General features: G+C 41.2%; 1 protein-coding gene across 1 annotated transcript in view; it reads right to left on the reverse strand.

Annotated features, from left to right (window-relative positions):
- gmds (GDP-mannose 4,6-dehydratase) overlaps positions 1-22,744 on the reverse strand; it is a 181,439-nt gene extending 158,695 nt beyond the window's left edge. Inside the window, exons 1-4 of the mRNA XM_078258355.1 lie at positions 22,485-22,744; positions 10,954-10,998; positions 7,496-7,583; positions 7,008-7,117 (exon numbers count right to left, since the gene is read on the reverse strand). Coding sequence (XP_078114481.1) covers positions 7,008-7,117; positions 7,496-7,583; positions 10,954-10,998; positions 22,485-22,580 — 339 coding nt within the window. The 5' untranslated portion in view covers positions 22,581-22,744. The remainder of the gene's footprint in view (positions 1-7,007; positions 7,118-7,495; positions 7,584-10,953; positions 10,999-22,484) is intronic.
- Between the last annotated feature and the right edge of the window lie 3,285 nt (positions 22,745-26,029).

Consider the following 26,029-nt stretch of genomic DNA (forward strand, 5'->3'; position numbering starts at 1 on the left):
TTACAAAGCTGGAGAATTGGTATTTACAAAATGATTATCACTGTCTGTAAAAAACATGTTTGAGATAGTCTAGAGATAGAGTTTTTTTAAATAGTCTTACAGGCTTATTAGGGAGCGCTAGCTTTTTCTGCAGCTCATGGCCTTCATCAGTTTTGGGGGAATTTTCTGATGTAAACTAATTCCTCCAAAAAACTATGTTGATTTAAGCTTTGGGACAATTTGTTCTTGAGATAATAAGGGTAAGGGTTTTTAAAGGTTGTTTAGCCTGAGAAGCAGGGGATTTGTTGTTAACATTTTTGACACTGTAGTGTAAAAGCCACCCTCCTCCAAAAATATGTGATTTGATGATAAACTACAGAAATATCTTGTTTTAAGAAGAAAGAATATGAGACATACAGAGCCTGTACAAGCAACACAAATCATTGCAGACTCTCAGCATCCCCTCGTCTGAATACGAACCTCTGCCATCAGGAAAAAGACTCTGTATGCCAAAGTGCAAATCGAACCGCTTGAAGCCATCGTTTATTCACAGGGAGTCAAAACAATCACTAACACTAGAATTGCATAGCATGCCCACAAACTGTAGTCAGTAGTGGTATTACTGCCTGAGTATCAGAGTAAACTGCTGGCAGGCTGCACAATAGCCATTTCAGGCCTATAAACACATCAACACACGGAGCAAACAGTGCAGAGCTTTGTGGGGAAACAGGCGTGTTAAATCCTGTGTGTGTCTCTGGCGTGGGAGCTTCTGCAAACCCGGATGGGGGAGAGACCAAAGGGTAGCAGAGAGAGAAAGAGCTGTAAGAAGATAATAGGATGATGACAAGTCCTTCTGAGGAGGAATTCGGATATGGATAATGAAGGATATAGATGAAGGAAGTCTGTCTCCTGGACGCAATCTGCACTTTAGTCTTCAGAAGCCATCAAACACAATGGAGTGAAAATTAGTGCCGCTTCATTATATATACCCTCTCACCCCCCCCACCCCCTCTCCTCCCCGTCATGTCATTTTCCCTGCCTTGAGCGAGGTGTGTTAATAATTCAGCCCGTCTCCCTGTGTGTCTGCTGTGACAGCTGCAGGTGGGAGTTCTCGCACGGAGAGGGGGACGTTGAGGGGGTTTTGTTCACGGCTTTCCTGTGAAGCGCTTCAGCGGGAGAACACAATGGGGTTGTGTTGAACCCTCAGATGCAGAACAGATTACTGTGAGCAGCATGTAAGCACTACCCCATTTCAGGTCCGTTGTTCATGCATATTTCACGAGTCCAGTTTCCAAAATATTCAATTGTTATTGTCATTTTTAGGAGATTGGTCTCTCTTTTTCTATTTGGTTTAACCTGTTAAATAGTCATAACAAAAGACATTAAAGTATTTCATAGGTTTGTGGTGTTTCTTATATTTAGCACTTCCTGCTTCAAGCTAAGAATAAGCTATATAAAGTAAAGCACATTGAATTCTCCAATTTGGAGACCCTGACACAAAATGAGTTTGACCAGTCTAGTCTCTTTTGGTCTTTGAAGCCCATAAACTACACACATAACCTGCACTGCCACATGAGTCCCAACTAGCGCTCATAACGGTCACTCCTGAACATTTCTGATCAAAGCAACAAGACACTAGAAGTTCTGGATGAAGCCATGGCTGTGGCTGGTTTGTACACATTGCAGAGCAAACTGGGACCCACAAACCTTTCTATAAGGTAACCTTGCTGCTTCCTACATGCTATTTAGTGCTGCTTAACATAATGGTTATTTTTAGGTAATAGATAAGTAATGGCTCAGCTTTAGCAAATGGTCAACAGGTCATCAGAATCATACACTGAACAAAATTATAAACGCAACACTTTTGTTTTTGCCCCCATTTTTCATGAGCTGAATTCAAAGATCTAAGACTTTTTCCATGTACACAAAAGGCCCATTTCTCTCAAATATTGTTCACAAATCTGTCTAAATCTGTGTTAGTGAGCACTTCTCCTTTGCCGAGATAATCCATCCACCTCACAGGTGTGGCATATTAAGATGCTGATTAGACAGCAGGATTATTGCACAGGTGTGCCTTAGGCTGGCTAGGCTAGTGGCCTTTTATTGTGGCCAGCCTAAGGCACACCTGAAACCACCAAAAATGGGGCAAAAACAAAAGTGTTACGTTTAGAATTTTGTTCAGTGTAGTTGAAGAGACACATAGCCTGGGGACAAATGCTCCCTGAGAGGAGAGGTTCTAGGAGGACAAAGTTCTCCCTGCTGTAGATAAAGCTTAGCTTGTATGTGGATGCGGGGCTTAATTTTTTTAGCCATGCTAGCGGCTTGGCTCTAGGGATGACAATGTCAGTTGGCTGATTGGCCAAAACACAACTCTGGTTCAGATGGATTGGATGGTTTGCCTGACTTTCCCTGTAGTGCCACTTTAAGGTAGAAAGTTTCGGTTTTTTTATTACATTCGGTACAGATATCCGTTGTGCCCAGAGGATGAAGCCAAGTGACTTTGGTGATCCTCTGTCTGATAACAGCAGATCAGAACCTTACTTTGTCCAATACTTTGGTTAATGACCAAATATTAGCCAAACTTATGACATTCTCTTCATCCTCAGCTTCACTTTTTGTTAAGTAAATGTCGGCATGCTAAAGTAAAATGGTGAACATTATCTGCTCAACATGTAACTAAGTTAAAATGCTGACATTAGCATTTCGCTGAAAACACCACTGTACACATCAGTACAGCTGATGGTGTGGCTGTAGACTGTTCCTCTCTTCCTTTGCAAACAGTGAAGCAGTTCACTGTTTGTACGATTAATCTTGAGGGCTTTTAAGTGCAGTCAGTCACTTTTCGGATGATGCTAATTGGTGACAATCCATCCCCACAGCTTATACTAATTGAGTTTGTGTTGAACACTATACTAAACAATCCATCAATAACTTGTAACTGAAATACTGTTTTAAGTTTTCTTTGGGCCATCTTTCCTGTGGCTTATCATAACATATTTGGAATATCGCTTTAGGGAAAGACGCCTGAGCACAAAGATCAAACTGATCAACTCTTCTGCTATTACAGTCACATAAAAAAGACATAATATCCCTTCTGTTTTGTCCGTGTACTGGTCTTTTGATACTGCAGATGGCTGCCTTTCTGGCCCTCCAGGATCCGTCCACTATTCCCTGTCCACCTCCGCCCCAGCAGCATTAGAAAATAACCTTCACTCTGTTCTCAGTGATGACTCTACAGCGGAAACCAGCACCCACACAGACATCCCATCTTAAACCAATACTACAACTCAAAGAATTCAGAAGGGATTCCCTGTAAGACGGCGGCAGCGGGGAGAGGGCTGATGGGAAGGAAGGGAGAGATGCTGAGTAGCCGGTGTGAATGATCTTTTCCTCTGTGGTGAGACAGACTGGAAATTGCTCCACACCACTGCCGCCAGATATCCAGCCGGCTCAGCTGTTCAGAGTGGGCAGCATGAGGTGAGGAGCTATCAGAGCCGGGTTTATTGGTGTGGAAACAAATAAACAGAGGAAAACCTCGTACAGGTACAGAGATTTATCTGTCACTCAGAGTGAGTGAGTGAGTGAGAGTGTGTGTGTGTGTGTGTGTGTGTGTGTGTGTGTGTGTGTGTGTGTGTGTGTGTGTGTGTGTGTGTGTGTGTGTGGCCTGACTTAGGATAATCTTTCATGTGGATGTGGAGAGAGGAGTCATCATTTGCCTCCCTTCGCATTCATTCTCCCACGCTCTTCTTTTTACTTTCTGTCTGTCATCCTTCTGTCTTTCCTCTTTCTTCAATCTTGGTCCAACTTTCATGCTATTAGAGCATCAGCAAACAGTTATCTTTATGAATAATCAATTTTGTTTCCCAAAGTTATTGTGAACCAAACATCTCAAATAGTATTTAAAAATGTTTATACTAACACTGTATCTAATTCATTTTTAGCCTTTTTTAGCTCATCGTTATTATACTTTGATTAAGTCACAGAGCTCTCGTGCTGCAACTAAGAATTATTTTCATTATCGATTGATATGCAGATTACTTTTTTGATCAATTTGGTCTAAAAACAATATCAGAACATAGTAAATGCCTCAGGGACGTCATCAACTGTCTTCTTCTGTCCAACCAAAAATCCAAAACCCAAAGTTATTAAAGTTTACGGTGCAATAAAATAGCACAATGTAGTAAATTTTCACACTACAGAAGCTGGTACCTGATAATTTCTCACATTTTTGCTTGAAAAACAGACTTAATTAGTCAGTTATCAAAACACTTAATTTTCAATCAACGGAGTAGCAGTCAGATGTGTTCTCTCAAGTTCTGATAAACCCACTGTAATGACAGAGTTAAAGTTAGAGACTAGTTGGTGAAGAAAGTGGAAGATGTAGCAGCTAAAGAGCCAAACACGTTTCTCAAGATGGTGGAGACCAAAACCAGAGCTCAAAGGAGAGAGAATATTGGACATTACATTCATCAAATGGACACAAACATGACTTCATCAACTGAAACCAACTGAACCAACCAACTGAACCCAGGATACGTTTTGTCTTTGTTCATTATAACTGAGAAAAAGGATTAATAGAGTATAGAAACTATAATATAGTACAACATACAGTACATTTTCTGTTGATTTACAAAGTAATTAGTTAATTTGTCAATTTAGCAAAGTGTATACTACACCCCAAAGATGTAACTTTGCCAAAGGGCTCCGGTTTTACTCAGGGATTCAAAGACTGGCGTCAAACCAAACTAAATTAAATGATGAAATTGTACCAATTTCCTATTGAAAAGCAGTGTCATGTTCACATTACAAATGGCCTTATTATATATGATCTGACTAAGCCTTTGGCTCTGAATCCCACCCAAACCAGGAGGATCAGTGCTGCCTGGAGACTGTGTGTCAGATCCCGGTGTGGAGGAGCAAGAGGAGGGGTTGGTCGGCGCCAAGGGATCTCCTGGGATCACCGTGGCGCTCAGAGACAAAAGGGACATTGTGGCACAAACTGACCCATCCAAGAAAACATAACTTCCTGTCCCATCAGCTCCAGCGTCCTCGGCACATGAGCGGCTCACTTCCCAGAACTGAGAGTCCCTTTTTTAACATCATCTGCTGTTAACCAATCATAGCAGCAGTTAGTCAGTACTTACCATATGCACACACTGGCACTCAAACACAGTGAGCTATATTTGTGGAGGAACTGGCATCCACTACTGTAGGTTTCAAACTGACTTGACAAATAACGAGTTTAATAGACAAGACATTTACATTTTCTCGATGAAATAGTTAAAACTCAAGTCCAGCAAAAGAAAAAGGTGTTAGAGACTTTAAGTAGCGTGTTTAAGGCAATACATGTATGTTTAAGCACATTAATTACAAGTCTTGTATTACTGCAGGCAAAGCATAAAGGTTTTTGGAACAACTTGCTTACTTTGCAGCCACTGGCTACAACTCATGTTAGTTATGCTATGAATCTGAACTTGAAAGGATGTGAAAGCTGCTGAACATGCTAGCTAATCCGCCTTAAAGTTTAATAAAAGGGAACTTTACACATCAAGGTGTGAAAAATGAAAAGAAATTGGAGTTGTGGAGTTAAAAAGAAGTGAGCTCAGAAGACCTCTGTGGTCAGCTTTTTCATCCCTGTTGAAGGATAGCCACACAACACAACTGAATCTCCGACCAAACTAAGTAAATACTTTAAAGTTTCTTTAAATATTTATCAGTTTTTCTTCAAATCCACATGAACCACTCTTCACTTCAGCATCAATTAGATCCACCGCACAGCACTTATTTCGAAAGAAAATACATCACTTTCAAAGCTGGTTCGCCTGCTACTTCAGTTATTTCCTTACAAGCAATGTAACAATTAAAAGGCCATTTTACAAACGGAGTCAGATGCAGTGCTCACTCGACATAAAACGCTATATTACATCACTTCCAGCAAACTTCACGGAGAACAAGAGGGACGAAACAGCATCACCGATCTGCTATAACCGAATATTCTCTGGTCCAGCTCACGTCAGAGTACGGGCTTATCTGCTAATGTAAGCTACCGACCGCTACCGACCGAAACCATCCAGAAAATAGACGGTACTGTAGGGTGATTTAACGTCACCAGTCATTTTACACACAGTTTAACAACAAAACGCTGAGTGGACATTACTGGCTACATTTGGTTTTGAGCGGTATGCACCCCCACTAACCTGGAAAACGGTTTTAAATCAGTAACGTTACTACAGCGTGTCGGAGGAATACACACAGACTCCTGCAGCGGCGAGTCAGAGGCAGAGGGGCCTTCACAGCAGCGTGGCTAACGTTAGCTTCTTGTCTCATCTGGGGTCTGATTAAATTGGGGTCTGGAACAGTCAATTCATCACAATGCTATTTTCCAATAAACTGTAGCTGTCATATTTCACGGGTGTGAGTGTGGATTTCATGTCGCGGATTTCGTCAATGTTAATCACTTATTGAGCTAAGTAGTACTCGCCCTGTTGTTTATTTGGTTGCCATGACTTCGCAAGTGATGACGTCCTGTCACTGTTCCAGTTGCTCTGCTCACCCTAGGGGGAGAGAGAGCGGATGACAGTTGCTTGAGTTCAGTAGAGCAGATGGCGCTACGACTTTATGACTTTTCATAAACAGCTGAAGGAGCGGTGGGGCGCGGTGTACATAGCGGAAACCTGTTGTGCGTCTGCCCTATTTCTGATACCGTGGCGCTGGAAATTTTACCGTGGCGGACCGCCACTATGCTATCAACATAGAGGAAACACTGCAAGTGCCTAACGGCACAAAACGGAAACACATTTTACTTTGGACGTCAAACAACCTTATTCATAACTCCCGTTCACCATTATCAAGACTGTTATCAGCTTTTTCCCCACTATGAGGCTCTTTAAAACAAACACATGTGCAGTGATTACAGGGAATGGGAAGTAAGTTTACAATGTTTATCGAAAAAGTGGCCGTCAGTAACACAGTGAGTTGCACAGAGTAAAGATCCATGAGAGTGTGATGCGTTTGTGGGATCACGCTACCTTGACATGACTCTGAGCGCCCAGGTTGTAGATCTCGGTCGGCTTCACCTGGTTAATGATCTTCACCAGGCACGTGCTGTCAGTCAGATCGCCATAATGAAGCTTCATTTCTGGCAAAGAGGGGGAACACACATGATACTCCCACAATAATTCAACCTCATTGGTGATTCACATATTCAATCATCAGCCAGATCTGAAAATGTGAAGCCCAACTGATAGCTCACAGTCAACTGATTCTTTTTTTCTACCAGTTGGCATGCTGTTACTGTTAATGTTACATCCGTTATCTTGTGATTTCTAGTCTGTGTATGACATGTGGCTTTACTACGGTCTGGAGGAAATGTTCTTTACTAAGATTAAAAAGTACCAATCTCTAATTCATATATCATTTAATATAAAAATATAAACTGCCTGTGTTTATACTTATAGTATTTATATAGAATTTGGAGGATGAACTGCAACATTGGTGGTGTAGACTGGATACTTACTGCCTTCAGTGTGCGTCTGTGGGTTCTTGTAAAGATGCTCAATGCGACCCGTGTTGAAAGAACTGGAGCGACGCAAAATACCATGGACCTGTGATAGGAGACAGGCTTTATAATACCATATTTCTTTTATTTTACAATAACTATTTAGACCACTTCAGTTTTAACATTAACATTACTACAAACATGACCATGCTGTTACCGTTGTAGATAATTTGATATCATCTTAAAATAAATGTTTTTTTTTATGTTAGCATATGGTTAATGCAAACTTGGTGCAGCTCCTTAACAGTAAAAGCATCCGCTGACGAAAATACTGCTGATCATAGCTTTTACTGTGAAGCAGCTAAAATAGATATGGACTGGAGAAGCGACAGGATGCCAGTCATTGTAATTTCTCAATGCACATGGTTGCACTGGCCTTCGAATCTCAGACTCAAAAGTTGACCAAAAGCAGGACGTGAGGAGTGAAAAAGATTGCCCTTCATGCAAATATCCTCTGAAGCACCGTGGCAACAACCAGCGCCTGTTTTGATTCTTGTCAACGATACTGGGAAGAGCTCGAACGCACATACAGGGACGAATGCGGATCCATTTTGCCGGTGTGCAATATTATTTTATCATACAGTTTTAATAACACTAATTTGTTCATCAAGGCATTGCAAGGTAAATCAGGTTTCTCAAGCCTCACGCATTGACTGTGAGACACACGCATTTCAAGCTGTTCACACACTCACACGCCACACCTTGTATTTCTCACGCTGAGAACCGTACGTTCGTTACTAGGTAAGCAACATAGACGCGCAAACACACGGAGAAGGTAAGTTGGAAGAAAGCTCGTCTAAACATTTTTATTATTTCTCCAGAGAGGCCAGAACATTTGGTAATATAGTAATAATATTAATTATTATCTGCTTTGCAACCACAAGCTTTGGCTCAGTTTGGCTGGCTTACGTTATCTGAAACTTAGGGAAATGTTGGAGGGTATGGTAAGGACTGAAGATGTATTTCTTCATTTTATTTCAAATTATACTGTATTAATAGTCTTTCTAGTTCCATTAAGACTACATTTATTAAAGCAGAGTGCCCTGGATATTATTTTAATAATGTTTAATATCCTGTCAAAACATAGGCCTACATTAATCATTGCATTTGTCTGTTTCAAAGATGTCAGGGAAGACACAAAAGAATAAGTTTTCGTTCTGGGCACCAAAGGGTAAGCCCCCTAAAAAGGTTGCCTGATCAGAGGAGGAGACAGTGGAAGAGGTGGTGGCAGAGACAGTGGAGAAGACACCAAGGGAGACAGTAGGAGTGACAGCAGAAGAGAGCATACAGGATATATTAGAAGAGAACACACAGGAGACAGTGGAAGAGAGCACACACAATATTGGGATGGCTCCTCCCCTAATGCATGTAATCCCCCTCCAAACTTTTGATAAAACTTGAGAACCCTGTAAATATAACACAAATCTAGAACCTGTTCTACATGTATAATCAGTGGGAAATTAACTTTTATGTGAAACAAACCTGACAGCTACAGACTCATGATGCAGCTTGCACGTGTGAATAACACGTTATAGTAACTGGTGGAGATCCAGTTTAGATCAGATGTGTTCAGTTTTAACCAGGGTTTAAGATGGTGTAGCGGCTTGCGAGCCTCCTGCGACTCGCCAAGCTTTAATTTGTGGCTTGCATGGCAGTAAATAATATGGTAATATGATCATGCAGTCAATACAGATATTTCATAAAAACATTAAAAACAGGTAGGGGCTATAACGTAACCCTAAGTCTGCTCTATTACAAATAATTTATATTTAAAAAATACCCAAAACCGTGACATTACAAGGTGGAAATATAGATTAGAAAATATATTTAAACTTGCTCTGCCCTTCCGTCCATAACACTGACTCACTGTGGAGTTGCTAGTTTGGGCGGTCTTTCCAGCTCTTAACGCCGAAAGTGGTCTTGGATAGTTAGATCCATGATGGGCTAATGTAGAACAAATTTCATATTGTATGTTCAGGGATGACAGATTGATCAGCAGACATGCTATCTATGACTTGATGTAACTTTTGATACTCTGCGGTAAAAGTGGCTCTCCTATTGACTTTGTCCCATCAGTGTGGCTCTCACGAAAAAAAAATAGTGAAGACCACTGGTGTAGATGATTGTCAGTGTGAGTAATTTAATGAGATGCAGGCTATGACTAAACTGAATCAATTTGGTATAAAATATATACATAACAAGCTCATCATACATTTTGGAGTTTGTTATAAATGTCCCGATGTCATGAACACTCTTTGTCTGTCTCTGAATGTAGATGTACTATTTATCTATTGTTTGTCATGTTTACTGTATTCTATGTATATGTATTTTTCTATGTATTTTTTACACACAGTTTATTGATTTTCACGACAGTATTTTGCTTTAAGTTTGACCAGATGTCCAATGTGATATAGTGACCTACTTTGATTTATTGTGTCAGATTATATTGTATTGGAACAGTTGATATTAACAGTATTGTGTCTCGTGGCTTCAGCTCGCAGTGTTTTTATGCCGCCTGTGATCTGTACTCCATGTTCTGAGGGGGACGTGCGAGGAAGCTCTGCTCAGGAAAGATAACAGAACCTGATGCAAGGGGAGTCCATTAATGGGAGGACGTTGTGCCCTGACCTCACTTCCTTTATTCACCGTGGGCTTCCTGCCTGCCTGTGGGTTCCTCTTTAATGGCACCCCCCAGCCCACCCCCTCTGCATGAAGCATCCCCAACCTGGACCCAGTCCACTTCCTCTCTGCTGTCTCTGAGGTGGGCAGCAGATGGCGAAGCAGACCAGGCAGGCTGAGATGAAGGTGTGTGTTTGTGTGTGTGTGTGCTGCTACACATGTACAGGAAAATGAAGTCATGCAGCTACTGTCAGGAAAACACAACATGCACTGGTGCCACGCGTATGTTTATGCAAGCGTGTTGTACTGTATGGATAGTCACTTTACATGGGTGTGAAACCAGTGGTGAAGCATTTATGTAGCAGAAACAGCTTGTTAACCTCTGCATCCATCGACAGGCTGTTGACTTTTTGTGCTCCTAAAATCACATTGCGCAGCAGGTGAAAGTTAGTGGCCTCACTCGTGTCACCGTATAATAGCAACTATTTCCCTGTTAATGGTCTGACCCAGGAGTAAAAGGTGAGGGGTTAAAAGGCTTGAAGCAGCACAAAGGGTCTTATCAGGGTGAGGTGTGAGTCAGCCTACGTACGAAGTCACATTACGTCACGATCCCTCAGGAGCTCCCACACACTGCAGTGGCTGGATAAAGCTTATCGAGGGAATGTCGCTCTGTGTGAGCCTGTGTTTGTTGGCATTCACGAGTGTCTGCATTCATTTCTGTGTATGTGTGTGTGTCTAAGCTTTCACTGGACAAATTCTTGGTACTGTGAAGCTTGCAGTCCGGCTTTCTCTCTCACCTCGTAGCCTTTAGCGAGCAGGAACTCAGCCAGGTAGGAACCATCCTGAAAAGACAGAAGACAACAACGCTTAAAACCTGTCAAATGGCACACACGCACAAGTGTGTTCAGACATATTGATCAGGGTTACTTGTACCAATTGACTCACAGCCACTCAAACAAAATATGATAAAACATTCACTGCCCATGTTTGTGAAAGCTGAATTCAACAAATCACAAAGTGTAGATGATTCGCAAACTAAGGGCAGAGACTTTGTTGTAGTCTTTTCTACAGGCCAGGGGAAAAACAAAAGTCATACTCATTGTGTAGTGTAACAGATTTACAGATACACACAGCAGGCAGGACTGTGGATGTAATAGCTGCTATCTAATAGTTAAACTATGTAACAGTGGGAGAATACTAAATAGATAGAAATGAAACATCTGTACATGCAAATAACTGATAATGTAATTCATAGATTATGTAACATGGATTATGGTGCAATAACCAAAATTGATACTTTTTTAGTCTGTTAATATGTCAGAGTCAAAATGTTACATCCCTTAATACATTACTAATTGCCTATTAATGAGTTATATGTAATAAGTTGTCAGATAATGTAATCATATCAGTTTGAATTGTGTGTGCATGCGTGCGTGCGTGCGTGCGTGCGTGCGTGCGTGTACGCCCTGTCAACAAGGTCTTGTTCCCTTCACCCATGTTACTCCTCATCTTTTTCCAGGCTCAGACTTTCCGACCGCACATTCTAGAACACTCTGGAACATTCCGAACTAGTCATGGCATTCATCCCTCAATCCCTCTCACATATGTGCACACATATTTACACACACTCTCATACTGCCAGCCCCATGTGTCCTCTCCAGGTCTGTGGGGTTACCATCAAGGTGGATGGCAGGGAGCAGTGGAGGAAAGGGTTTAGGGGGGCTGAACACACCCAAGAACCTGCACTCAGCACCGGGCAGGATTGTCATGTTTTGGCCAGCATTAGGGCGTGTTTCTGGAGAGCCTGTTACAGGTGGACCAAGTCTGACATGGAGCAATTGGCCTTCCCAAACTGATGACTGGTTAAAAAAAAACTCAGGTAGTTGTTTAAAGAAACAGCATCTCTCAGACTAAGTTCTCAGCGAGTTGCGTTATGCCAAACCTTACACCAAATGACTTCTCAAGCGATTCCACTGTCACAGACTTATTTCCGATATCAGAATGCAATCATGTAGATTATCAAGAGTATTGCTAGAGTTTGGGCGCGCTCCCGTCATCTCAATCGTTTGGTGTACGGTGGTCATAAAACTCAGTCCGAGTCAGTCTTTTTCCTGTCACGGCGTTCTAACAAAATCAAACGCGTTTGATATTATCGTAAATCTTGTTGGTGAAGTTAAAGCATGTGAACATTGTCAACAACCAATGGGTGCGCTCCTTCCAGCATCAAACAGGAAGCAGCAAACGGCTAGAGCCAGTGTTGTTTATGGTCGTTTGTGGTTGGTTATGTTGCCAATTTTCAACCCTTCTGAAGCACGTCATCCAACGGGAGTTTTACCGGCGGATGAATGCGGACCTCCGGGTACTGCTGTCATTCATCTGCATGTACGGCAGGAGAGAAAATCTGCAAACTTTCCCTTGAGTTACCAGCTAACGCTACCGGTAGCTAGCTAGGTTGTTGGAATTGTTCAAAAACGAATCTAGTTGTAGACTTGCAATTTGTGGCCCTTAAACACCTTCAAAAATCTGAAACTTGGCATGTGGCATGTATGGTGATGTGCCCAAATAATCTAAACTCAAAATGTAATTATTAGCAAGTTTTTTGTAGACCATGACAAGTTGTAATGTTGTAACTTGTAATTTGCTCAAAAGGCCTCTTTCAAACCAAACATTTTGACTGTCATAGTAAGAGGCGCACATAACTAATGACATTAATAAAGTGTCTCAGTAAGCCATGACAGTGACACTGAAACAAAAGTAGCTAAATGGAATTAAGCCATAATTAATTTAATTTTTTACACCTGTGCTTCTCATATTGTGACATCAAAATGTCTGTAAAAAAAAAAAAAAATACCAGTCAATCTTCATGACAACCTATATATTTTGCCAAGGTTGAAAATGTACAGCATCTTTTAATGAAATCTAAACAGGTGTTTTCTTGAATACATTGCTCTATATACCTCATGGCTGTTGCCCTGAAGAAGGTGTAAGCCAGAAGGTGGTAGCCAAAACATGTGGCTGTTTTTTTAGCTTCTTTTAACCCTCCTGAATAAAGAAAAATTTAGATTTACACACCTCCGTCATTGTTTTAGCCAGGAAACAAAAATAATTTTTTTTTTAAATTGTTTAACTGCTAGTACAATCCTCTAAAGACTATATTAGCAAATGCTTTACTTGCTTTATAAAAATGGATGTATGCCTTAGCACTACCCAAAATGTTTTTAAAGTAACATTTTAAGTTCTGCAGGTTGAGCACTCAGGTTGTGCGGCCATTGGCATTGATGCTCAACCTGTTCCTGCCTAACCCAGAGGTGTGAGTGTGTGTGTGTGTGTGTGTGTGTGTGTGTGTGTGTGTGGGGGGGCTGCTCACCCGTCCCCACGGCGTTCAAAGCTCCGGCCGGTGTCATGTTTTCCTGCCCCTGTGCCAGGGTCAAAGCATTCCACGCCAGACCAATATGGAAAACAAGCCTGAAGAGCTGCAGCTCTGTTTCAAAACAAGAGACTCCTTTGAGGCCATATTAGCCCATAAACCCTGGCCTCACCTCGCTGTTTCCTGTTTTGGGGAGCTGGGCACTTGGTTGGAGGGGGGGGGTGAACACACACACACACACACACACACGCGCTCACCTGCCAGGTCAATGTCACACCACAAAGACTCATTTTGGCCTTTGACTAGGGTGACCAGACGTCCCGGTTTGACCGGGACAGTCCCGATTTTGAGTTGCGTGTCCCGAGTCGCGACAAAAGCCTGTCGGGACGCTAAAATGTCCCGGTTTACACCAACCACTATGAAATTGTCCTGGTTGTCAGCGATTATGTGGTCTTATTATAGCCCGATCATTAACTGACCAGTGAAGGATATGAGAAGCACTTTTCTGGTGAGCGCTGAGCATTACTGCGCAGCCTCCAACTGAGAGAGACAACGTAAATGTGACGTGAGCAACCTGTCTGAAAGTTGTAAGTCTTCTGGTAGCTGTGCCAAGAGAAATCTCAATCATTCCCAATTTTGCAGAGACGGAGAGCGTAGGTATATGTAAGGAGATAACATAGGCACAGGCTAATTATTGCTAACTAAAATGCTAGTTAACATTAGTAATTAAACTTAAACAGCTAATGTAAGTCCAAACTGCCTGCGAGCTTCTCCTGTACTATATGGTAATTCCTCTACTATGCGACAGTAAGTCCCGTGGTTATGACACCATCGTTAGCCTATTTTTACAAAAACGTCTGCTACGGAGCCATTACGTGAGGTACAAGGTAATGGAGCCTTTAATACATTGTCGTGTTTCTTTAGAAATAAACAATGGACAAATAAAGTCTTTAAACGCTTCAGATGTTATTCGCTGTCAAAGTGACGTCAAAATGACGGTCAATGGAATGCTAACGACGGGTGAGTGCTTGTTAGCATCAAAATGGCGCCATAGGATCTACGGGTTGTTGACAGACGCTTACCCCCTTGGTTACAATGTATATTTGTAAACATTGTTGCAATGCCTCTTCTTATCCGTATCGTTTTAAGCGCTGTGAAGTTGGCTGGACGTTTCAGATTTAGTTGATGTTCGATTTCCCCTTCGTTTGAGATCGACGACGCAATTCAGGCCAATGATGTGATCAGGGTCAAAGAAAGTTGAAATTATTACAGAGTATCAAGAGAAAACAACTACAATTATTATCACTAGAGATTTGTATCAGACATGAAGCTTCATCATCTGTTCTGTCACTAGGTTCTGTGTAAGGGACCGTTGACAAACTACCGTTTTGGTAGATCGGCAATGACAGTAGGGATGCAAAACGTTGGCTGTTTCTTGAAAAAAATATTAACTAATAATTTGTTTTCATGATGATTGCATTACTTCCCAATAAGTACAGTTCAGTTATTATTTCTGGAAAATATGAATTAAAATCTCATTGTCTCATTCTGATTGCTGTAGTAGGCTACTTCCCAATCGCTCACTGCTACTTACTACAGGTCACGGTTTCCTGAAAAGACCATTTATATGGAAGTAGGACTCAATTTTCTTTGAAAAATATTCACCAAAATGCAATGAAATTAGTTTTTCTCATTATGATTGCTGTAGTACTTCCCAATCACTCACTGCTACTTACTACATGGTCCCGGTTTCCTGAAAAGACTTTTCTCTGAAAAACATGACCTGGGCTGGCACGTTTACGTTAAAAAGCGTGTGCGTGGTGGCTGGGTTGGCTCAGTTGGTAGAGCAGGCGCACATATACATAGAGGTTTATGCCTCGACGCAGAAGGTCCAGGGTTCGAGTCCAACCTGTGACAATTTCCTGCATGTCTTCCCTCTCTCGCCCCTATCTGTCCTGTCCATTAAAGGCAGAAAAACCCCCAAAAATAATCTTTAAAAATCATGTGCAAAGTGTCCCGGTTTTAGTCCCGGGAAATCTGGTCACCCTACCTTTGACACAGTAGGATCTCTCCGCTACACTGAATATAGGCCAAACGGCTGGTTCAGCAACAGGAGGGTGAAAGTTAATTGAAGTACAAGACAATGATTGTCTCATATTTTAATACTGGCATTATCAAAGTGTTAACTGGATCCCTCCTCTGAATGTTGAGGATTGTCTGCAGTAGTAAGGATTGTCTGTGGGGGGGGAAGAGGGTAAACAACTAATACAGGTGTGAAACCTTGTACTACTACTGAGCAGATTGGGGTGAACAGAGTATTTCTTAACTGTAATGCCAAACAGACTTTGATTTTCATGTTTAAGGAATCTAACTTCTTTAACGTCATAATTCTATTAAATTGTGTCGCAAAAATTGGCTGTGTGAGTGCATGTTTTTGGGGAACACAAAGATGACAATACAAAGATACATGCAATTCCTGGCAGTAATTAAAGGCATATAAAAACAAAATCTCATCATCATCATTTTAAGGCCTGAAACGCGGTGCAGCTTTGGATGCAAAGGTTTGTGTGTTTTACTGGTTTTAATATATTTTAATTGCTTTTCAAGTTTGTGTCCCAATTTTCTGTATTTTCCAGTACCGAAAAAAACTAGGCCTTTAAAATCCCATTTTGAAATACAATCTCTATGAACAATATCATATAAAACTAGAGAAAACAAAAAAAAGGGTAAGAGAGGGGTAACTCAAATAGAATAAAAGACATTAGGTAAACAGAGAAAAAGCTCAGGAGAGGGTGAAAGGACAAGGGGGGGGGGGGATAAGGCTAATGTTGATGTTGGACTAAATCAGTCCATGTGTCTGAAAAATGTTAACAATGTTCGCTCATCAAAAACTGTGCCTGTGAGGGCTACCATTAGCTCCAATCAACATTCCCATCATCATCATTATCAAATCATCATCGTGTGGTTTCATTAACAGGATGGATACGCATCCATATCAGAAGGTGGTACTGCTGTGGGTGTGCATGCGCAAACAATACTCTTAACACCTCTCTTCAAGAAATATAAACATTATTTTCCACAAAACCCTTTTTTTCATTTAATTTTCTACCCAAGAAAAGCCGTACAAGAACATTGCCAAGATAACATACAAAAAATGACAAAGTTATGATTTAAATCGGTAACCATCTGATCAAAATAAACAAGATTAGAAATGAGTTAATCCCAAGTTTTGTCATTTGATAATGTGTTTCCTCTAGAATTTTTTTCAGCAACGGCGGGGCGGCCGGGGGGATGTCGACCATCAAAAAGTACGGGCTTATCTACTAATGTTAGCTACTGACCGTTACCTTCCAGCAAGCTACGTTTTTCATGTTGGTTTGGAGCGGTATGGACCCCCACTAACCTGGAAAACGGTTTTAAATCAGTAACGTTAATACAGCGTGTCGGAGGAATACAGCATTCTCCTGCAGCGGCGAGTCAGAGGCAGAGGAACAGTCACCACAGCGTTCGCTACCGTTAGCTTCTTGTCTCATCTGGGGTCTGATAAACCGTACATTCATCAAATTCAGTGTCCACAATGCTATTTTCCAATAAACTGTAACGGTCATATTTCACGGGAGCCGCGTGAGTGCGGATTTCATGTCGCGGCTTTCGTTGCCGTTTGTCACTTTGCCTAAGATTGAGTGACAAGTGTACTCGCCCCGTTTATTTGGTTGCCATGACTTCGCGAGTGATGACGTCCTGTCACTGTTCCAGTTGCTCATCCTAAAAGGGAAAGAGAGAGAGCGGATGACAGTTCGCTTGAGTTCAGTAGAGCAGACGGCTCTGCAGAGTCGTGTAATTACGACTTTATGACTTTTCATAAACAGCTGAAGGAGCGGCGGTGCACGGTGTACATTGCGGAAACCCTGTCGTGCGCCTGCCCCATTTCTGATACCGTGGTGGCAGAAATTTTACCGTGGCGGGCTGCCGCGGTAATATCAACATAGAGGAAACAATGCTTGATAGTTTTTGATATTACATGCAGCAAACATATTAATCAATATCAAAAGTAGTAACAGGATGGAATTTTTTAGCAACAAAACTAAACAATGAATTGTTGAAGCTTAACTAATTTTAAGATGTGCAGACATAAAAGGAAATAGAAAATACAAGAAATGGAAAACCATACCATTAAAAACAATCTGTCATGGGGTAAAGCCAGGGTATCTGCACATTTTTAACAGCAAATGTAATGCCTTGTAAGACCTTTAAGTCCTCTAAAAAAGGAAAATGTAAAACTTTACCACGACAAAAACAACAGGAAAAAGTTCAGCGTGACACGACACAGAATGGTGTGGCGAAGCGTAGCGCGGCACAGCTCACCACAGCCACGCTCAAGACAGGTCACAGGGACACGACAACTTTTATACCAAGCGTTGATTCGCCTTACAACCCTGACCAGTGTTGGGCAAGTTACTTCCAAAATGTAATACATTATTGATTACTAGTTACTGTCATTTGAGAGTTTTTTTTTTTTTAACCATTAAGACTATCAACATAGCTACTGTCATACCTTCATTCAGACAAAGAGAGGAGAAGAAGGGAAGGCATGTGATGTCTTTGCACAAACCCCAGCACTATGAGTTTAGTACCCCCTGCTGGTGGAACAGTGAATTATTGGGGGCCTTTACCAATAATATCACTAGGGCCGCTCTGTGATCTTTAATACCTAATTAGGGTTAGATCACCTGCCTAACATTTAAGCAAAAATTAAAGAGTGTAGTTTTTGTAGTTCATTGTACATGCGTTTCTCATTGCGCATAAACTACAAATGAATCACTTTAATGTGCTTTCATTAGACCGCAAAGAGAAGCTGCCAAGCACGCCACTGGTCTGCAATTAGGCCTGATATGGTTTAATGATGGTGCAATCACAACACGCACAAGCATGTGCACACACTGCAGTAAGTAGGAACACTTGGTGTGCAGCCTGAATCTCTCCTCTCGACTTTAGGACTGACTCAGCCGTGTCGCCGGAAAATAAAAAAAGAGAGCTTCCTGGTATCAATATGACTTCCTGTAACCTTGGCTCACTAAATGTACAGTATGCATTATAAAACTGGATTTCAAATCCATATCCATGTTTAGTCCTAACTGCAGCTAAACTTCCTGTCTAACTGCAAGATGAGGATCAGCCTTGGAGTGGCCATCAGCAGCCATTATGAGCGACAGAGGAGATTCTGAGCTTTATGATTATTGTTGCTGGCTCAGATTCTATCCTGTGCTGCTAACAAAGGAGTCAGTGGAAGGAGGCTAGGGAGAGTGTATCAAACGCCAACAAAAGGGTGAAGAAAAGAGGCTTGTAGGTAGGATAAGCATCAAACAGCTCAAAGGGCCGTATCACAGTGCAGCGTTGTTTTCCCAACCAGAGAAGCCGAAGAAAGACGTGTGAACCTCAAAGCCAAAATAAAGTTTTACTGTCGAACAGAGAGGCTGGACCTGTCCTCTTCATAACCCCGGATCGTAAAACAGTACTATCAGCCAAAGCCCCTGCCCAGCTCTGCCTTGGCACTCAGGTGGTCTCCCATAACTCACACCCTCTCACCCCAATACTTCACACTGAGACAGCAGTCAAAAATATTCAGACTGAGCAACATGCTGCCCTGAAATTTATGAACAGTAGTTAGCCACCCGATTTATTGCATCGCTGTGACCCTGACAGTCCGGCGGCTAGTGACTTCTGAGATGGTCTATCCAGATGCCTGCCTGCCTCCTGCATGAGCTCTCAGTATTCTACAGTACCGCTAAGACTGGCAGTATAAAAATGAATTAACACTGTTATTCTTTGTTTTCTGCTAAAGACGGTGAGGGGAGTAGGGGCGCTGGAAAGTGCTGCTTGACAAAAGGAATGTGAGATGTTGAAAATGACTTTCCAAGACCTCTGATAGTTTGGTGGGGGTGGGGGCCTGCATTCTGGGAACGGTCAACTGACAACTTCAACACCTCAAACCATGAAATATTCCCATAAGACTGCTTATTCCCTGCTGCTTATTTGGAAATTAACTCCCAGAAACTGACAATGCTCTTCTTTGCGCACATTACTACAAAAGGATACATGTTCACACACTTGAGGGGGGTGAAACCACTTTCTATCTCATACATAAATATTTTTTTCTACTTAAAAACTAATATAAAAAAAAAATATTTGAAAATTTGAATGGTATTATAGGCGCCGATACCGTGGGTGCTCCAGAGCTGCAGCACCCACAGAAAATACTAAGCTTCCACGTGTGCCAGACTGCCAGTAGGCTACAGTCATTTAAAATTAAACATTGCAGTTGTGGCTAAGTGGAGCGTGTCAGTTAAATATATTAGTGGAGCTCTACATAGTCGATTTCTCGCATAAAAAAAGTCTCAGACGTGAATTTAGGGATGAAATAGCAGACAAACAATGTATAAAGTTTGCAGCTCCGCGCCTGCCTGAAAAGACAGGGTGGGGGGGCGTGGCATCACAATGGTGGCTCTCCATCGTGATGTCGGTCAGCCATCATGATGACATCGTCCATCGGAACAACCCTACCTCGTAGAAGCATGCTACATGTATGCTTATTGGCTCACTGACTCTGATGAGAGTTACACCTTACAGTAGGTATTGGAATTGGGTATTGAATGACGAGGCATTTTTCAATACTCGATACCTTAGAGGCAATCTGGTCGGTGCCTAAAAAGTATTGAATTCGGTGGGCACCCAGATAGCTCAGTTGGTAGAGCGGGCGGCCATATATAGAGGTTTACTCCTCGACACAGCGGGCCGGGTTTGACTCCGACCTGCGGCCCTTTGCTGCATGTCATTCCCCCTCTCTTTCCCCTTTCATGTCTTCAGCTGTCCTATCAAAATAAAGGCCTAAAATGCCCCCAAAAAAAAGAAAGTATTGAATTCAGTACCCAGCCCTACCGGCAGGTTCATGGTGCTGCCACTTGTTTGAGAAATAGCCATTCTATAAAATTTTAATACTGTGTAATCTACTTTTTGATAACATTAAGCTTTCTGAAGAGCATAGTCACCTCACTACTGTGGAAATGCCCAAGTGGTAGGGTTGGACCTAACAAGCAGGGATAGTGATACTGGATTTCTAGTGATGCCATTACAAAAGTGTTGATTCAAGAACAGGCAATATAGATTAAAATCTTCCATCATTCCTAATCAGATTATTTTCCTAATATATATATATATATATATATATATATATATATATATATATATATATATATATATATATATATATACCCATGTGAAGAGGTTTATTCCTTGACACAGAGGCCCAGGTTTGAATCCAACCTGCGGCAATTCCCTGCATGTCCTCCCCCCATCTCTCCCTTTAGCCTTTAAAAAAAAAAGTCAAAGGATACCAAGGCTGGTTCACACAATGCCATATTAGACAGAAGCTGTGGGACATAAGCAATATAATAGTCCTGCACCTTATTTTAGGACAAGGAGGAAGTAGGCAGGGTGGATCAGAGACAGTAAACTTCACACACTGAATCTAAAGTAGGCCTATGTAGCCTATTATAAAACTGGATTTCAAATCTATATGTTGCAACCGTAGTGAGAGACATGCAGTTAGCATATTAACATATGACACTGAAATCGTAATCCTCTTTGCCAGCTTTTATAGGACGCAGTTAAAGAAATATATTTCATCTTGAACCTTCGGACTGTTGGATGTACATATTCTAGTTTTTTTTTTTTTTCAGTTTTCTTTATTATGCTTGCTTGTGCGTTTTGTTTGTATAGATAGTACCAGTTCTATGAGTTTTGTTTGTTTGTTTGTTGTCTGCTTGTTTTGTTTCACTTTTGATGAGTATAAATCTAATTTTTGAATTTGTTTAAATAGGTGATGACTCTGAATATGCCTTCAGGCCTTCCTCTCATGCACTGTTATTCTGTCTCTTCTTTTGTATGCATTTTGTATCTTCATTATTGTGCAAATAACCTAAACATACATATGTGCTACCCCACCTAGAATGAGCCCTATTCCCTACTGTTAACTAGGGCTGCAACTAACGATTATTTTCATAGTCGATTAATCCGTCGATTATTTTCTCGATTAATCGATTAGTTGTTTGATCTATAAAAATGTCAAAACATGGTGAAAAATGTGAATCAGTGTTTTCCAAAGCCTAAAATGACGTCCTCAACTGTCTTGTTTTGTCCAAAACTCAAAGATATTCAGTTTACTGTCACAGAGGAGAGAAGAAACTAGAACATATTCACATCTAAGAAGCTGCAATCATAATAAATCATTAATAAAAAACAATGACTCAATCGATTATCAAAATAGCTGGCGATTAATTTAATAGTTGACAACTAATCAATTCATTGATTCATCGTTGCACCACTACCGTTAACCTGTTTATATTTTATGATCTATAGTTAACCTGAGTTTGGTATTGTATATATTTTCCGAGTAATTTAGCGAATTTAAGTCAATATAAAGGGATTGGCACACTTCAAATGCCAGAGGTGAAAGACAGGAAAGTTTCAGGGCAAATGGAGATTTAATGGACCTTTTTCACAGCAGACATTTTGACTTGTCATAGCAGGAAAAGCACAGCTGAAACTGATAACCTTAACAATGGCTCAATTCCATCAAGTGTCCCAGTGAGCTATTTCAGTGAGTCACCATGAACAATACCAGGGCCTCTCCTAAGTGGAATGCAGTCATCATTACTGGTTTTGAATACACCTGTGCTTTTCCTACTATGACATGTCAACATGTGAAAAAGGTCTATAGTGACGCTGGGCTTTAAAGCACCTGGAGCAGGTGTATAAACGCCACGGCACTTAAATCATACAACAAACATCTCCCATTAAAATAAATCACGACAAAGAAGATGTAACGACGTTTTTGAGCAACAGTGTATAGCTAGATACTACTGGGCAAGGCTAGACACTACTGCGTAAGGTTATTAATGTTACCTGTCCGGTTATACCGGTAATAATGGCCACCTTCCTCTCCTTCAGCTCCCCGTAGTCCGTGGAGCTAACATTTGCAGGTTCGGAGCACAAGGCCATCTCTTCTCGGCTAGATGTTTGATACAGTCTGCTGACACAGCGAACGAAAGAACCGAAAAATAAACTGCCTGTGCTGTGTGTTTACAGTGAGAGTACCGACGAGCCTCCTCTGCAGCTCAGCATCCGCAAACCAAACTACACCCCACTACAAACTGCAGTACGTAGCAGGAAGCGGCCGTGAGATCAGCCAATGGGAAGAGAGCAAATGGAGCAGCAGAGGAGGCCGCCTCACTAAAGAAGGCATAGTGTCTGCGAGAGCTGCATGACCTTAAACACAGCGCCAATGGAGGGAGCATGGCAGCTTCGTGTTATATCATGGCTAATTGTTAGTAGCAGTAGTGGACTGTAACTAAGTACTTTTACTCAAGTACTGCACTCAATTGCTCAAATCTTGGAATATTAGTGTTGTTGGGTATCACAGTGTCTACCCTGCACTGACTAAAAGCTAACATGCTTATAAGGAGGTTCTCTATGTGCTCTGACTCTGTGAAGTGCTCTATGTTTAGAACTTACATCACACCCCTGTATACTGCTCAATTGTGGTCTAACTATAAGAAAAAGAGTATGCAGAGACTCAAGGTAGCATACAATGATGCAATGAGGCTGCTGCTCCGTGTCCCTAGGTGGCATACTGCTAGTCATTTGTTTGTGTCCACTAGAGTGCTAACTTGTGAGGCACTCTTGTGTCTTGTATCGCTTGGACAAGTCAGAGAACCACATAATTGAATCTCTAGTCAGTCCTCTGAAAAGCTGTTATAGATACACTTCTAGGTTAAGACGACATTGGTGCAATAGCTTGTATATCCTATAGGCTAATATGCAATTGTTATGTATTTTTATATCTTTTTTTTATACTATGTATATTGTATTATGTGTTATATGGACCTGTGTCTGCAATAAAGCTTTATATATATTATATAAAAGACTAAAAAAAGCAAATATGTAATTTCCCTTTGCAGGATTAATAAAGTAGGCCCATGTCTTCTTCTTCGAGTCTGCATGCAAAGTCAGAGGATGTAGAAGCTAAATGGGGTATTTTTAAAGAAATTAATAAAATTTCAAAAACCCCAAAATCACAGCAGCAGTGAAACATGAGTCTATTCTGGCCCTGGATGAAGCAAAAACACTCATAGTTGACATTCTGCACGTCGAATAGTGTGTGAACCAAAGCTGTGAAGAGTAGCAGAGATCCCAAATGTCTCAATAACAACTGAATAGTTCCTTTCCAAAACAAGTATCCTCTATCATCAGTCACTGTAAACCCAGAGTAAAACAACATATATGAACATTGATACAGCTACACAAACAAATAGCTTTGTACAGTAAGGCGTCTGTGAAGACGTGTCAATCAGTTTTATTTAAGCTCGAATCTCCCGAAGCAACAAAGCTGACGTGTGCTGAGAGAACTTTTCTCTCTGTATTCGGTTGTGTGTGTGCATACACCGTAACATTTTTAAATATGTAGTTGTTTGTACAGCAGCATTGTCAGTAGGCTACCCAAACAAAATAATGCACTTTAAACTATATAAGATGATTTCCCTGCCAACCTGTTGTGTAAATGTTCAGTAAACACCCTTGTCAAACACCACAGAGGAGGAAGTGTGACACATCTGGTTGGACATTATTCGTGTTTAATTAGCATCACTGTAACAGGAACTATTGCTCATTACACTCTCAAGAAAACATTTCCTCCTCTCTTACAAATGCTTGTTGGTGGACATGCGTTGTTCAAACCCACAGAACTTCATTCCTAATTTTAGTTAAGATCCCACAAATATGTCAGCTTAAAACATGAGAAAATGTGTGTATAATGAATACAAAAAAATGTCACTTGCTGCAACCAAGCAAACTGAAACTATACTAGCTTCAACTAACTGTGGTAACAGCAACAACAAAGAATATATGGCATATGAAAATGAAACTAAATAATGAAATTTAAGAAGGAAAAAATGTAAGAGGAAAAGTCTGGGATTGAGTTGTTACATGTTAGAATTAGAATTGAACCGTCAGTATGCCAAAATAAACAGGAGCAGAATCTGATACGTGGACCCTGATAGAGGAATTCATTTCACATCACTTGAGACAATATCTTAACAGGAGCGATCAAACACTCAAAGCAGCTCTCTTATTATCCTTGTACATTTGAGCATGTATAACAACATCTGCTCCAGCTGAGCGCATCAGTAGCGCTGTGAAAGCACTCTCTCACTGCTCGACCTCCCAGAGTGCACAGCATGATGGGAGGTGTGATTTCATTACAGTCTAAAGTAAACATGATCGTATAAAAAAAAGAAGTGCCTGGGTTCCTGAGAAGCACAGCAGTCTGCTCATCCACCCTGCCTGATCAAAAGAGAACAACGCACAGCTCTGTTACAGCTCGGGGCTCTTCTTTTCTTCTCTTGTTTGGACGGCAGGTGTCTCGCTGTGTGCTTCGAGGGATTTGACTCTCACTGTGTGTCCACTGCTGCGCAGAAACCTTCATCCTTCACATGAGTTGTGTGTGTGTGGGAACACCCCCCCTCCCTACAAATGCACTGATCTATAACAGCAAGAGTCATATGTTGTAAGCTTAAATGTTAACAAACGTTGCATTAAGCATAATAAGTCATGTTTAAAATGAACATGAGGTTAAGAATTTTATTAACTTCAAGTTTAAAGGAGAATTCCGGTCAATTTCCCTCGGAAGGAATCACTTCACATGGGTAGGCACTTGTAATGACATTTCGTGCATGTTTAGAGGCTTAAAACACGTTGCCCTGTTTAAGCCTGTTGGGTGCTAACGCTAGCAGGAGGATAACACAGTGTAGGCAGCACCGATTGTTTTCGTTTTTTTTGTTACTGACAGCACTCCAAATTTCCAAACAACAGAGCTACATGTTGAAATTGACCGGAATTCGCCTTTAAACTGGAAGTTAATAAAATTCTTAACCTCATGTTCATTTTAAACATGACTTATTATGCTTAATGCAACGTTTGTTAACATTTAAGCTTACAACATATGACTCTTGCTCTTGTCTTTCACAAACCGAGGCTGCGGGCCGTGTGAAAACTGGCCACGGGCCGTGATTGGCCACCGGGCCGGACTTTGGACATGCCTGGTGTAAACCCAGAACTGTAGTCAGTTGTCTGGTGTGTTTATAAAAATATAGTTGTATTTCTCAGTTGGGAAGCTTACTGAAATATACCATATAATAACATATCAGGTGATGACAGATGCCCTTATATTCCTCTCAAAGATTTCCTACTTTGACCCACTACGTTTGTCTCTCCCTGTGCACACAGAGGTGAGTGTTTATCCAGGTGAATGATACTGAGGGGAACATAGCTGGATCTCAGGGTGTTAAATTCTCAGCAGCTGACTGTGAAGTGATGATAAACTCTCCAGCCGTTCATCATCACTGTCACACAACCATTAAAACAGAGATTAAAACGGAAAAATCATTAAATGT

The sequence above is a fragment of the Sander vitreus genome, chromosome 9, assembly GCF_031162955.1.
Source record: "Sander vitreus isolate 19-12246 chromosome 9, sanVit1, whole genome shotgun sequence".
NCBI lineage: Eukaryota > Metazoa > Chordata > Actinopteri > Perciformes > Percidae > Sander > Sander vitreus.